General features: G+C 52.8%; 1 protein-coding gene across 2 annotated transcripts in view; it reads right to left on the bottom strand.

Annotated features, from left to right (window-relative positions):
* Window positions 1–6,758, bottom strand: part of FBXW8 (F-box and WD repeat domain containing 8) — a 47,089-nt gene extending 40,331 nt beyond the window's left edge. Inside the window, exons 1-3 of one of the 2 annotated variants that reach the window (XR_001558555.2) lie at window positions 6,556–6,758; window positions 5,280–5,870; window positions 2,642–2,746 (exon numbers count right to left, since the gene is read on the bottom strand). Coding sequence is in view for 1 of the 2 variants with exons in the window: in XM_015878210.2 (XP_015733696.1) it covers window positions 2,642–2,746; window positions 5,280–5,870; window positions 6,556–6,561 (702 nt within the window). In the remaining variant the exon portion in view is untranslated. The remainder of the gene's footprint in view (window positions 1–2,641; window positions 2,747–5,279; window positions 5,871–6,555) is intronic. The other variant, XM_015878210.2, reaches the window with a different exon arrangement.
* Between the last annotated feature and the right edge of the window lie 6,974 nt (window positions 6,759–13,732).

Genomic DNA, 13,732 nt, shown 5'->3' on the forward strand with positions numbered 1-13,732 from the left:
AAAATTCAATAGACGCTGTCTAGAAGTGTTTCCCACCACAAAATGTAATTTATGTGGCCTTTGGTATTTACTAGAGAGCAGTAACACAACTGAAGAGCGCACAGCTTCACACAGAGGACGTCACCTTATCCTAAAGCTGATAGTTTGAGGCCAGACCATAAGGCCATGAGCAAAGCCCTGCAGCCTCAAATAACACAAAGGGTTCGGATGCATTCCATGAGCCACAATGGCCCAAGTGGTTGTTTTTCCTTTTTGATTCACAATGAAGGAGAACCAATTCTCAAATCCTCATCACAGCAGTCACAAAAGAGTCACCCATTGCCTATCTTATAACAGCCAGACAAAAGACAGATAAATCAAAAGGTTCTCCTGTCTGTAGGGCCAGTGGAAACCTGGAAGAACAAGCACTGCAATTCTGCTGAGACACTGAGCCACAGATACCTTTCTCTGCTTGCTGAAAATAGGGGATATCAGTAGGGACTGGTCTGTTGGACAGCAGTGGGTATCACACAGGTACCGCACACCCACCAGAGCTCAAGAACTGATGACACCATTAACTGAAGCTCTACACGTGGCTTCAGAGTTCCAAGTGCCATACGGATAGCTTGTGTTTTATGGTCCTAATTCCAAAAATCAAAGAAAAGCTGTGGGGAAGAGGGGGAAGGGGAAATATCAGGGAGAAATTAAAGTTCTCCAGAGCAGTCTGTGATGTGATTAAATCTCAAAGAGACTCTGCAGTCAGGCTACTTTACTGTTAGTCAGTTACCAATTTGGCTTAAGGAACTAAGCAAACAGGTTTTCTCCAAAGGCACTCACATAGTTCACGATGCCAATTCCACTGGCTGGCCCAATTTTGCTGAAGTCCCAAGGCGCCTTAATAAAAAAAACCTTTCTGTGCTAACAACGTAAAGCAGCAGGGCTTTCCATTTAACAGAAGAGGTCTTTCCCCCTCCTCCCATCAGAAGACAAAATCACCAAGAGAAAAATGAAAATGGCATTTATTTTTATTGCTCTGCTTTTTATTTAAACACGTCAAAAGAAGCCAGCTCTGCACTAAAAGCATTGGATATCCATCTCATTCGGAGAGCCTTGTAAAGCACTGGGCATGTGCTCAGCTACCTGTCAGCTGCCACAAAGGAGCATCTGACTCAAGTCTCTGAAAGCAAATGAGAAACGTGGAAAATCTGCTGAGTGTTAAACACATCTTTTGAGGACAGATTCTAATGTAAAACAAACCTGAGAGAGAGAAACTGAGTGCAGCTCAAGCACAGAGAAAAGGAGCAGCCCTGCAGCAGCCAAGCTTTTTGCTACGCCACAAAGTAAACTGATCTTGCCTGAGAGAAACAAAAGAGGGAGACTAAACTAAAAGTAATCCACTCCCCAAATGCAGTCCTGTCATTTTGTGGAAGGTGGCCTTAACTGGTTTTATCTCCCTGTATCAAATGACTGAAAAGGCCTGTTTGAAAGCTTCATTCTTCTAGACAGCACCAAGAATCATTTCAGAGAAATGATTTCCTTTGCACCAGCAGCCCCACCAGAGGTTCTTCTCTTCTAGCAGCCCCTGTTCCTACAAGGCATTAGCAAGTCAAAGATTTAAGCAATGAAGACCGGTAAGTACCTAAAACTGTGACTTGCTCAGACTCTTAAGTTCAAAGACCAATTTAATTTCAGTGCATATGTCATTTGGTTAATGCATGCTTTATGCTCGCCATCCACTACAAAGCTTTACCCTGTTGTTACACATTAACATTTCTTTATCTTACAAATAGTCCAGGGAATACTTCTAGTATTGTACAAAGAACCATTCTGATTGGATTTTAAGCAGCAGCAAGATGTGTTTTGTACATAAGAGCTCAATGAACACCAGCCTGAAGCATTAAACAGCGATGATGGGAGAAGCTGCAATTCACGTTCACAACACTATTTTACAGGGTAATCAGCACTTGCTGATTTAAGTTTGCTTTGGAGACTCATTCAGAGAGGAAGTTCATCTTTTAGAGTGCAGAAAAAGGAGAAGGAGGCTCAAGAACATGAGATGAGCAGCCTAAGTACAGTTGGCTGTGTGTAAGTTAACAAGGCCACTTGGAAGGAGAGGCAGTTAGTGATGACACAAAAACACAATGGTCTGAGAACACAATGGTCAAAGCACTATCAGTGTTCTGCCACAGAATGATATAAACCATGGGGACAGGGCAGTACCCTTCAGGAATTCAGCTTTGTATGAAACTACTAAAGACAAAAAGTTCCTTCTCTACAACATCTGTCAACTGAGAAATGTTGGGGTGGGAGCAGCTTCATTGCCACTCTTAAGTGCTGAGCTCTCAGTGGTGCAGCAACATAGTCAACTGCTTCTGACTCTAGATGCTTGAATTAAAATATCTCTGCAAGCATTTATTTTAAATGGTAAGGTTTTGGTTACATGCAAGTCACAAATGTTTGGGTTAGCGACACTCAGCTGGAGGCTGTAAATCCAGCTCAATTATTATTACTTTTCAATACGCAGTTTGGGAAGAATTTCTAGTAACTACAACCAGCTGAGCCACTAGGGCTGACACACATGTTCCCTGCATCACAGTGCCTTACTGCTGCTTGACCACACGTGCTTATTTGATGTGGGAAGCAAACTGCCAGCACTGCTTACCTGAGCACACTTCCCCAGTTCAGCCTTTCCCAGATACTGAAATATCTTCAATGCCAGTTCATAGGGCAGATGGACATCAAAGAAAGGAATCTCATTGATTTCATTCTGGGAAGACAAAAAGAAAGAAAATAACTTGTTAGGCTTTTTTATTGCATAGCCAAATAGTAGCAACAGTGACAGTGGTATTAAGAAAGAACACAGTATCCTCAGTGCCATCACAGCTCCATAGCAAAGGCAGAAGTAATCCCCCCTCTCCATTCCTAAGGGCACAGCATCAGACGGGTCATGCTGGCATGACAGTACCTGAGTTACAGTCTGCTCACTCTGAACCACAGTGGACAAAATATATTACATTGCTAAGTGGAGCTAGAAAGCAAATCAAAGAAAACCACAAGGCTTATCTGTAGTCACAAGGCACAGAAAAGCAAGGTAAGTTGTAATACAACTATTTCTCTAAGGCTTCAATGTCAAAAAAAGATCAAATAGGAGATGTGAAGTGAAGGAATATTTTGATATAAAACCAAGTGAAGATGCTGCTGTAGTTTCCTTCTGTCCATCAGCAACACCAATTTCTTTTTTCAGAGCATGCTGGAAGGGCCACTGCTTTAGCTCATTACCATAGTAACATCCATAAACCAAAGAATCTATTGCTTCTTTCTAATTGCCGAATGCAGCACAAATGCTGTTCCTAGCTGGGCTTTTTATTCTATCTCATTAATAAATCTTCCTGTAATTTTTGCATCAGATTTGTCCTCTTCTCCATTTCTGCCTGGAGATTCCAAAGTTTCTATACTAAACCAAAAAAAAGAGAGTGCAAAACCAGCCCACTGTAAACACTTATGCATGTCACTCATTCTAAAAGTTCTGTGCTCCAGTGTTTGGTTTCCCTGATGTCTGCATCCTCTTCCCAAATGCTGAAGAATAAAAGCTGTGAGTGCCTCTTCCCAGGCAATACTCCAGGCCGTGGATGGGGCCCTGGGCAGCCTGATTTGGTAGGGGCAAGGGCCCAAGGCCAGGGTTGTGGGGGGCTCTAAGGACCCTTCCAACCTAAACCATGCTCTGTTTCCACAATATCCCCATCAGTCTCCACATATGCCACCAGTTAGCCAGGCTGGCTGGGACCGTACTCTGACTCCGAGCACTTCTCTGGCCCCAAAACCTTTATTTTTCAGCAGGTCTCTTCTACACAAGCTCCTTACAAGTTAAAACCTGGTCTCTTCACAGCGCCAATGAAGCGGCAAAACAGACAATACCAGATTTATTTAAAGCACAGTTACACAGGAAAACTATTGCATAATACACTGAAAGGTTTTAAGGCAAAGCATATCACACACTAGAGACAAGTGTGCAGACAGCACAAAGATGGGCACTGCTCCCATTGGGCTGTTTCAGCAGGACAGCAACAGCCTCTAAGCACCAAACCCTGCCCATGTGCTGAGGCTCCTGGCAGCCTGGTTGGCCCTCCTGCTCCTCCCTTCTCCTCTCGCCCCCCAACAAGGCCCACAAACACCACTCCCCACTGTGGGTTTGCACACTGTTTCCACGTGGCTTTAACTGATTCCATCTCCAAAGGGGATGCTAAATAAATAAATGGGTCCTGAGTGCATTGCCATGGCCACACACAGGCAGAGCTTGAGCTGGGCAGATGTGAACCAGCCTAACTCTTGGAGCCACGCAGCCCAAATGAGTGAGAGGAGCCATGAGCAGGGCTTAGCCTTGGGCTTATGGGCTTGGGCACAGCACCACTATGAGTACATTGCTTCCAAATTGGAGCTGACCCATGGCCAACTAGAACCCAGTCTGTCTGTGTGTACCAAAGATACATCACATGGAGGCTGCCTACAGCCTGCCCAGCACAGGCACAGTGCAGCACTGACAGCTCAGCCAGGGAAAAGGGCACAAAGGACAACAGCAGCCACACAGATCTATAAACTAACCTACAAGAGAATGTGTAGCCGCACTGTGAGCACAAGGAGCTAATTCAATTCTAATGGGATATTAAGAGTAGTAAGTGTTAACATCGGTGCTGGTGAGCAGCAGGGACCCGTCTCAGTGCTGGAGGATCACAGCCCTGGGGCTGCTGCCCCCCTGGACAGGATCCTGGGGACCAATAAAGAGCCGATTCCTTGCAGGGATCAATCTATGCCTTGCAGGAAGAACTGTAATCTGCTCCTTTTTGTTTAAGCAAAGAGTAAATGGCCACAGTGAAGCCAGTGAGAAAAACGTGTCTCCCCCGTAGCTTTTCCACACTGCAAATAAAAACTCTATTGCACTTGAAGGATTCACCAAAACAACTTTTAATGGGCTCAGAACTGCATTTAATGCTAATTCCCAATTAATTCTTCTATGCAAAGAACTCACACTTGTTTTCCTGCTACGCTGCAGCGTCACAACACGGAACATCCGATACAGCCACACTGGAGAGGCGTCAGTAAAGGGCAGAACAGAAAACAGACATTCTTAAAATTAAACGCCACAAACCTGCTCTGAAGGATGGTTAATGGATCTGTAGAGCTACGGGCACACACAGCCCGAGCTCACACACGTCCTGACGGCCCAGCCGCCCTCCCCAGCCCATCACGGCCCGGTCGTTACCCCCCACACATCAGGCCAGGCCTCGCCCCGCAGCCCGCCCTACCAGGTCGCGGATAAGCTGTCCCAGCAGGTCGTCGGCCTCATCCCCCGCGGTCTCCTCGCAGTGCCGGGCGGCAGCAGGGCTGCTCGGGGCCGGGCTCTCTCTGTCCAGCAGGCCGCAGGCCAGCTCTATGCAGCCCGACCCGTCCCGTACCGACCCGTCGGGCTCCTCCGCCTCCTCCCGCCGCCTCCTCTTGCCGCCCGCCGCCAGCTCCTCCCGCCATCGCCGGCGGAACAGCTCCAGCTCCGCCGAGCCCTCGGCCATGGCGGCGGGCCGGGCCGGGCCGGAAACCGCCCCCCGCGCCCGCGAGTTCCGCGCATCAAAGGTTCCTACCCCGCTGAGGCCGCGCGGGAACACGGCGCTGAGCGGCGCCGCCATTTTGTGCCTGAGGGAGAGCGCGAGGCGCGGGCAGCCGCCGCACGGGGGGGGGCTGAGGGGATGCAGCCCGCAGTGATGAAGGGCTGTGTGTGTCTGTGCTGCCTTGACCTCCTCCCACCCGCCTCTCTGTGAGCTGTGAGTCCATTGCTGTGCAGTCATTGTGGTGTGTGGGTCAGCACAGCCCTGCGGCCCTTCGTGCACTGACAGCTCAGCCGTCTGGGAGGAGACGAGAGAACATAGAGGAAAGAGGGGATGTTCGGCCCAGCATGGAGCTACCAGCTGTGCTGCTGCTGCTGCCCCACAGAAGAGCAGTGTAAGGTAACAGGCAGAGGAGCAGCGCGGGGATGCTTGTTCCTGTGCATTACCTCATTTTGGGATGGATCTGCTCTATTTAGACCCCTCCCCTCCATAAATAAATAAACACGCCAAAGTTTCCCTGTACAAACGCTGTCTGGATGGAGGGGTGGGTGTCTGGGTGTCATCAGCTGCGGTGCAGCTCCTCGGGGGGGTCTCCTGGGCCCCCCTGCGATGCCTGAGCAGTGCTGGCAGCTCACGGCTCAGCACACGGCCTGTGGTCAGAATCAGTAATGCTGCTGCTGATGAAATCCTCTCCAGCCCTTTGTAATCCCCAGCCGCCCCCTCCATCCCTGCTCTCTGTCACTCCCACTCTGTTCCCAGCCCCCTGAACCCCCCGAGCCCATGCTGTACCTCAGCTGTGACAGTAACACCCCCCCCCCATACAGTGCCCCCCCGTCCCACACTGTCCCCATGTCACTCCATTTCCACACTGACCCCCACCTCACCCTCTCCCCTCAGGCCATACTGTCTCCCTGCTCCCTCACTTCCCACCTAAACTACCCCACTCCCCACCCCACCCCCATCCCCTTTCATCCACATTTACCTCCATCTCTGCACTTGGAGTAACTCTGTTCCCAGGTCTCACAGGTCTCAGTACACAAACACCATCACTCAACAGGCGTTCTGACCTCTGATCCCACACTGCCCCTCTTCCCAATCGGATCCTCTGTCCCACCAAAGCTTCCCCCAGTCACCTGCCCCACCACCCGACCCTCAGTTCTCAATACACCCCCTCGATTATCTCCTTGCCCAGCCCGTACTCCCCCCCCCCCTCAGTTCCCACGCTGCTCTCCCATCCTTATGTCCCCTCTATCCCCCAATTCCTGCTGTGTCCCCATCCCACACCCTCGGAGCCACTTGTTCCTCCTGTCTGTTCAAGTCCCACCGAAGCTACCCCCACACCCACCTGCCCACCAGTCCCTCCCTTCTCACACTACACCCCAAACTGTCCCTTCACCCCACTCTATACCCCCACCCATCAGTTCCCACCCGTCCCTCTTATCCCCCTGTCCCCTCTGTCCACTGCTCCTCCTCCCACATCCACCTGCACCCCCAGTCCCCCCATCCTTCAATCACCACTCTACCCCCCACTGCCCCCCCCAGTCCCTCCATTCTCACATTACACCACCAAACTCTCCCTTCCCCACCCTGCCCTCCTTTCCCAATGTTCTGCCCCCTGTCCCCCCTCGCACCCCTCCCACCCCACACCCCTTTATCCCCATCCACCATCCCCCCATCCTCCTGTCCCCCCCCCTCTATCCTCCATCCCCACTCTGTCCCCACACCTCCTCCTCCGCCGAGCACCGCCCCGCGGGGGATGATGTAACCCCCCCCCGGCCCCCGCCCGCCTCCGTCCGTCCGTCCCTCCCTCCCGCACACGCCGCAGCACTCGGCGGCGAGCGGCGGCTGAGCCATGTGCCCGTGCGCGCTGCGCGGCGGCCCCCCCGCTCCCTGCCCCTGCAGCCCCGGCCGTGCCGCCCGGCCCTCGGCCGCCGCCCGCCTGGTGGCCGCCCGCCTGCGCCGCGTGGCCGATGAGCTGGAGCAGCGAGCGGCGCGGGGCAAGGCGCGGGGCCGGGGCCCGAGCTGGGCCGGCCGCCGCCTGGCCGCCGCCGTGTGCCTGCTGTGCGCCCTCACGCCCGCGGTCGCGCTGGCCTGGCTGATCCGCAGGAGGAGCCTCTAGGCGAGACGGGCGCTGGCCGGAGCGGGGAGCAGGCGGGACGCGCAACAGGTCGGCACCGCGCGGGACGGGCTGGGCGGGCGGGGAGGGGCGTCGGATCGCGCTGTCCGCGGTACCCGGAGCGCCCGGTGCCCTGCGGGGAGGCAGGGACGGCTCCCAGCTCCCGTCCTGTCTTCCCCGGTTCCCCCTGCCCCGGTTCTCCCTTTGCCCCTTCCTTAATTCCCCCTTTATCCCTCCCCTAACTTTCCCGCTCCTGTTTCCCCCCCCGCCCCGCTCCGCTCCAGCCCTATAGTTCCAGCGGCGCAGGACCCACCGCTCTCCCCCACGTCCCGCAGCAGCCGGTGCCATAGGACACCCCTCGGCCAGGTCCCCGGGTGCTGTGGACCTTCCGGAGGCGCAGCACTGATCTCAGGCTGGCTGTGCCCGGCTCTGTGCATTGGGTCATTCGGGGATCCCACACCGGAGAAAAAAATGCTGATAGTGAATATTCCCGTAGCCTCCCCAGCACTGCACAGACCAGCAACAGGGCAGCGGGGAGCAGCTGCTGCCATAACCCTACTGCTGCCATAACCCTACTGCTGCCATAACCCTACTGCTGCCACAGTGATCCCTGAACTGGCTGGGACAGCCCTGTGCCTCCACCCCAGCAGCACTGGGTCCCAGTGTGGAGCAGAGTGCAGGAGCAGGGTGTTTGGTGCACAGACAGCGGGGACATGCACCAAGCACCTTGCAGTGCAGGGCCTCGTGGGGTCTGCTCAGGTATCTGTGTTGCTCTGCTTTGGGACTGAGACCTCTCCCCACAGCCAGAGGAGCAGTGAATCCTTTTTCAGGTGCTTTACATTACAAATGTGTTCAGGTTGGGCATTAGGGAATATTTCTTCTCCCAAAGAGCAGAGATGCAGTGGCACAGCAGCACAGGGAGTGCTGGGGTCACTCACCATCCCTGGGGGTGTTCCAGGAAGGTGGAGATGTGGCACTGGGGGACACGGTCATTGGGCACATGGGTATGATTAAACACAGACGTGCAGTGTGAGTAAAAGTGTGCTTGTCTCACGAGGGGCTGCAGCAGGGCTGTGTGTGCAGCAGGGCTGTGTGTGCAGCAGGGCTGTGTGTGCAGCAGGGCTGTGTGTGTAGCAGGGCTGTGTGTGCAGCAGGGCTGTGTGTGCAGCAGGGCTGTGTGTGCAGCACGGCGTGGGCTCACTGCTGCCCACCACTCTGTGCCCGTGGCTCAGCTGGGTTTCGTGCAATGATCTCTGTGGCAACAAAACTGGCGTTTTGTTTGAGCGAATCAGAGCTTCCATCTGTATGGGACCATCAGCGCAGGGGGTGAGGCTCCAGGATAGTGCCCTGGGCAGCGCTGTCAGTGTGTGGGGCTGTGCTTGGGCGCTGCCTCCCCTCCCTTCGCTTTGCCTGGTTGCAGCAGCTGGAGGTGAAGGCAGCTGTGTGATGTGCCTGTGCCTGTTTGCGCTCAAGAAAAGTTGGAATCCGCGGGGAAGTGCAGCGCTCTCCCTTATGTGGAATCCCAAGTGTGCTGCTCTCTTAGAGCTCAGGGAATTCCCAGTGCCCAATCGGGAGCAGGGTGGGTGGGAAGGAGCCTGAGGCTGCTGGATGTCAGGTTTACATGCCTTTGGCTGTGTGGATTCTTTTCCTGATCTCTTGTGTTGTTGGCCCCGCACAGCCCTCACCCCCCCCCCCAGCTGTGTGCACGCCAGCAGAACCCAGGTGCTTAGTGTGGCTTTGAGGAAGACGCAGCAGAAAAGCAAAGCATTATTGTCAGCACAGCGTGCTCAAGGAGGACAGAGCAGCCAGGTGTGGGGCAGTGAGAGGCTGGAAAGTGTCTGTGTGGCCCTTTGCGTGGTGCAGCCTTGTCCGACAGCCAGCAGCGTGTGGCTGAGCTGCAGTGCAACTCCAGAGTGATAAATGTGTGCTCCACATCTCAGTTCCTGTGCTATTCCTGCCATTAATTTGTTTGTTCTTCTTCTGGAGTAGCACTTTGCTCACACGATGAGATCAGCTGATTGCCTGCAGTGTCTCAGAGCCGAGCGGTAGCAGAGCATGGTTGGGCTAGATGTGGACATCACAGATTTCCTTCTGTCCTCAGAGACGCTCCCAAGTGCCGGTAACTTAATTCTCTAACAAGATGGGAAGCTCGGGCTCTGAGCACTGGTGCTCTTGGCCATGCATAGAACAGCTCATAAGATGAGAGCAACTTGTTTGGTGTTGTCCCTTAGGGCTGGATGTGACCATGCAGCTCAGGACACAGCTCCCTGTGCCAGGGAACTTCTGCTCCCAGCCGCAGGTGATGGCAGACGAGGGAGGATGGGGCCCGCTGCATGTGACCGACGTTTTGTCTCTGTAGACCGTGTTTGGGATGTGGAGATGAAGGCTTTGTAAATGGCAGTTTGATAATCTATAATCTGACATCACCTTGAAATATCCAGCCAGGGCATGAAGTGTAGTTGTCAGTGCCAGTTTGGCATACAGTGTCACTTGTATTTCGCTCTATTAGTTCAGAAGTGGCAGTGTATTAAAATCGAACCCTGCTCGTCCCTGCCAGCTCCAGCAGCCTGGTGCTGTGCCCACCGTGCTGCCAGCAGTTCCCCCCGCTGTTTGCTGCTAGGTTCACGCAGAGCCACTCTGTCCAAAGTCTCAATGCAGTTAATTATCTGTGTTAAAATGGGGTTGATAAGATTTCTGGAGATGTCACACAGAGCAGTGCAGGAGTGCAGGGAAGACAAAGGCCCAGAGGCAGCGCTGCTGACACGGGTGGGCTGAGGGGCTCAGCAGCTCTGCAGGACAGACATCCGCAGGGCTGTGGCACTGGGGCTGTGCTCTCATCCCCTCCTGGAGGGCAGGAGCCTGCTCTTGTCGAGGGCAGCACCCCACGCACCGACCCCGCCAGCCCCACTGTGTGCAAGGGAACCTTCAGCATTAACTTCTATGATGGACAGGCAGCAGAGCTGTGAGAAACAAGCAGCTATTCACAAATGTGTCTTTCCTCAGGCAGGCGGTGCCCAGGTGGGCTGGTCCTGTCTGGGGAGGTCTGAGCTCCTGTGCGCTTCTCTTCCTACAGTGAGCTCTCCCATACACATCATCCTTCCCATTTCCTCTCTTGTAGATCCACTCTTTTTCCATCTTACTCCTCCAGCTCCCTCCTAATAGGACTTTTTTTTTTTTTGCCTGGAAAGGTACCCTTCTGTCTCACACAGAGATGCTAATGAAGTGTGAGTGTACATGGATGCGGCTGCTTGGGAATTTGACAGGGCTCTTGCCTAGCCCTTGTTTTCTCATTAACCTTCTGCTGCGTGAGGGAGGAAGCAGGAGTGCCTGGTTTTGTTCCTACCTTAAGCTTCCTGAGCCCTCAGATATCGTTTCTTCTTTAAATGTATTATTAACAGTTATTTTGTTTATTAAGAGTGGAACTTGTGCCAGTTGAATTGTAACCCATTTAGATCAAGAAGTTACACGCTGCTGTGTTAGCTGTGAGCAGAGCTCCTTCTGCCAACTGCTGCTGGGGCACGGGCTCAGCTTTATCCAGGGCTTTACAAAGGTGCTACTCAACCATGGCCTCGTGTGGTGCTCCCCAATAAAGAAGAGCTGAAGAAGTGCTGAGATCAGAGCAGGGTCAGCTCATGCCTGTCCTGCTCAGCTTTCTTTTCTCCAGGTGAATGACATCTTAGCAGCATCTGTGAGAAAACTGCTGGATTTAAGGCTGGAGAGTTCAAAGTGATGGGGAAGTGTAGATGCCCGGATCTATGAAAGCAATGGGATGTACCAGGGCTGGATGAGATGGTTTTGCAAATATCAGCCTGTGTGATCTGTTGTCTAACAGCCTGACTGCTAAACACACGAAATGAGTGTTATGAGTGGGTTCTACTTCACTCCATGTGCCCAAGAGGGGAGGAATACGGCACCAAAGGGAGCGTTGGCTCTCATGACAAAGTTCAAAGCAAAAGGATTTATTTTGCTTTATCACATTTTCAGTCCATGTTTTCACTGGATGTATTTGGCTTAAAGGAAGGCAATGTAAATCCTTCCTATTTAGTGAAAAAAGAAGTTGGTCATAGTGAAGAATCCCACCTGAATGTTTTGACGTTACAGGATCAGCGCTACACAGCGACTACGCTGGCACTCCTGTCAACTTACCATCCACCCCACTACTGCAGGCAGGATGCAGTTTGGCTTTACTGAGCCTTTTTCAGACCCAAAGTACCAAATCTGATCCATCCGCTGAGTGCCTATTGTGGGAAATTTGGAGTAACTCCACCGAAGTCAAACGGGTTGCCCTGGATTTACAGTGCTGTAAGTGAGATCAGAATTTGGCTCCAAAGTATATTCCATTAATGAGTCAGATACTGGCACTGCAGCCAGCGTGCACCCAGAAATGGCTTTCACACAGCCCAGGGTATTCAAAGTTGTTTTATAGGAGGACGGGCTGAAGGCCAGGATTCTGGGGCTCTCTTTTATTCTTTCTGTGAAATTCACCTTTCCGCATGAGGCTGAGGCAAAACCAAAGAGCCATTTAATCTCTCAAACACTGAAGTGAGACACGTGAACATGGAGCTGAGCTCCCTGCCTGCCCCACAGCGGATTTATCACCCGCAGTTCAGAATGTTGCAGGATTTATCAACTTTTACGGGTTTTTAAAGATTTTCTGTATGTTAAGTGACACAGAGAGGCAGTCTGTAAAACATAATGACACCGCAGAGGATCTGTAGTGGGCTGAGTAGGGCAGAGCAGGGCAAGAGATCAGGGCTGGTGTTTGGGAGTGCTGCTCCAGGAGAAACAATAAATGCAGGCTGGGTGGTTTTGCTTGGGAGAAACTGTTGAATGAAATGCTGAAGTCTTTACTCAAAGGTAACTCGAGTAAATACCTCAGTGTGTGTAAGCACTGACGTTTCTGGCTTGCAACCAGAGGGCTCAGGACCCTACAGCCGTGCTGTCCCATTGGTGGACCTGGTGTGTTTTAAAGGCTTCTCTATAAAGTCGATGTGTGTGAGAAGTGTAGGAGCTGGGAAGCCCCTCCTTGGGACGTTGCATCGGGCTGCATGTGGCGGGGCACTTCAGGTGTGTGTGTGTGTGCAGGTCTGTGTACATGCAGATAGGGAAGCTGTTGGAACAGTGCGGCTCGCTGGTAGCACTGATCTCAGCAGGACGAGTGAAAATGTGCTTCACGTCTCAGTGATTCATTCTGGCGTCAGTCCTTCGAGCTATTTGCGCTGCTGCTTTGGATTCCTCGAAAACATAAACAGAGGAGGGGAGGCTGTGCTCGCTGCATCCTGTGCACACAGTGACTGGGCAGCCGGCAGCAGGTGGGATGGAGCAGGCAGGCAGCAGTGGCACGGGGCTGACCAGGGCTGTAGGCAGTGCCTTCCACCCTCCTACCCACCTCAGGTAATGGCAGAGGCAGTGCTGCTGGACCGTCGTAACCTTGGCAGCAGCACAAGCAGAGCAGAACCACAGGAGGCAGGGAAGCAAGTCTGGGTTTACACCGGAGTAATGCGATCCGAATGCTCCCCAAAGCTGTTTGCAGTCCTAATTACACTCTGACTTCATAGCTGATGCAGTTGCAGAGTCAGCTGCTCCCCCTCCCTCCTCCCGCCCGGGTGAAATCACCTCATCCTGAAGGCCAGCCGAGATTTCTCCGCTGAGGTTGCTGTAAGATTGCTCCTTGCTGTGGGATCTGCAGCCTGAATGTTGGGATGTGCCCCAGCGAAGGCTGGCACCGACAGACCTGGGTATCGGTGCGGGAAATGGCAATGTCAGAGCAGATGCCCCTTGGGCACCTCTCCTGCTAATTTGCACTTAGATGGGTGCCTTTCTCTGAGCACTTTATTAATTAAGGCTTGCAGCCCACCTGTGAGGCAAATAAGTTATTACTGCCCTCATTTTCCAGCAGCAGCTGAAGGAGGTGGTTTGCCCGAGGCCTCAAATCTAATCAGTGGCAGAACCAGGAGTGAGTTCTGCCGGTCTCTGGTGATGCGCAGTGCACCCCACTGCCAACCTGTGGCAAAATGAACGGCTTCCCTAAAAGCTCTCAGTG

The sequence above is a fragment of the Coturnix japonica genome, chromosome 15 (genome assembly GCF_001577835.2).
Source record: "Coturnix japonica isolate 7356 chromosome 15, Coturnix japonica 2.1, whole genome shotgun sequence".
Taxonomy (NCBI): domain Eukaryota; kingdom Metazoa; phylum Chordata; class Aves; order Galliformes; family Phasianidae; genus Coturnix; species Coturnix japonica.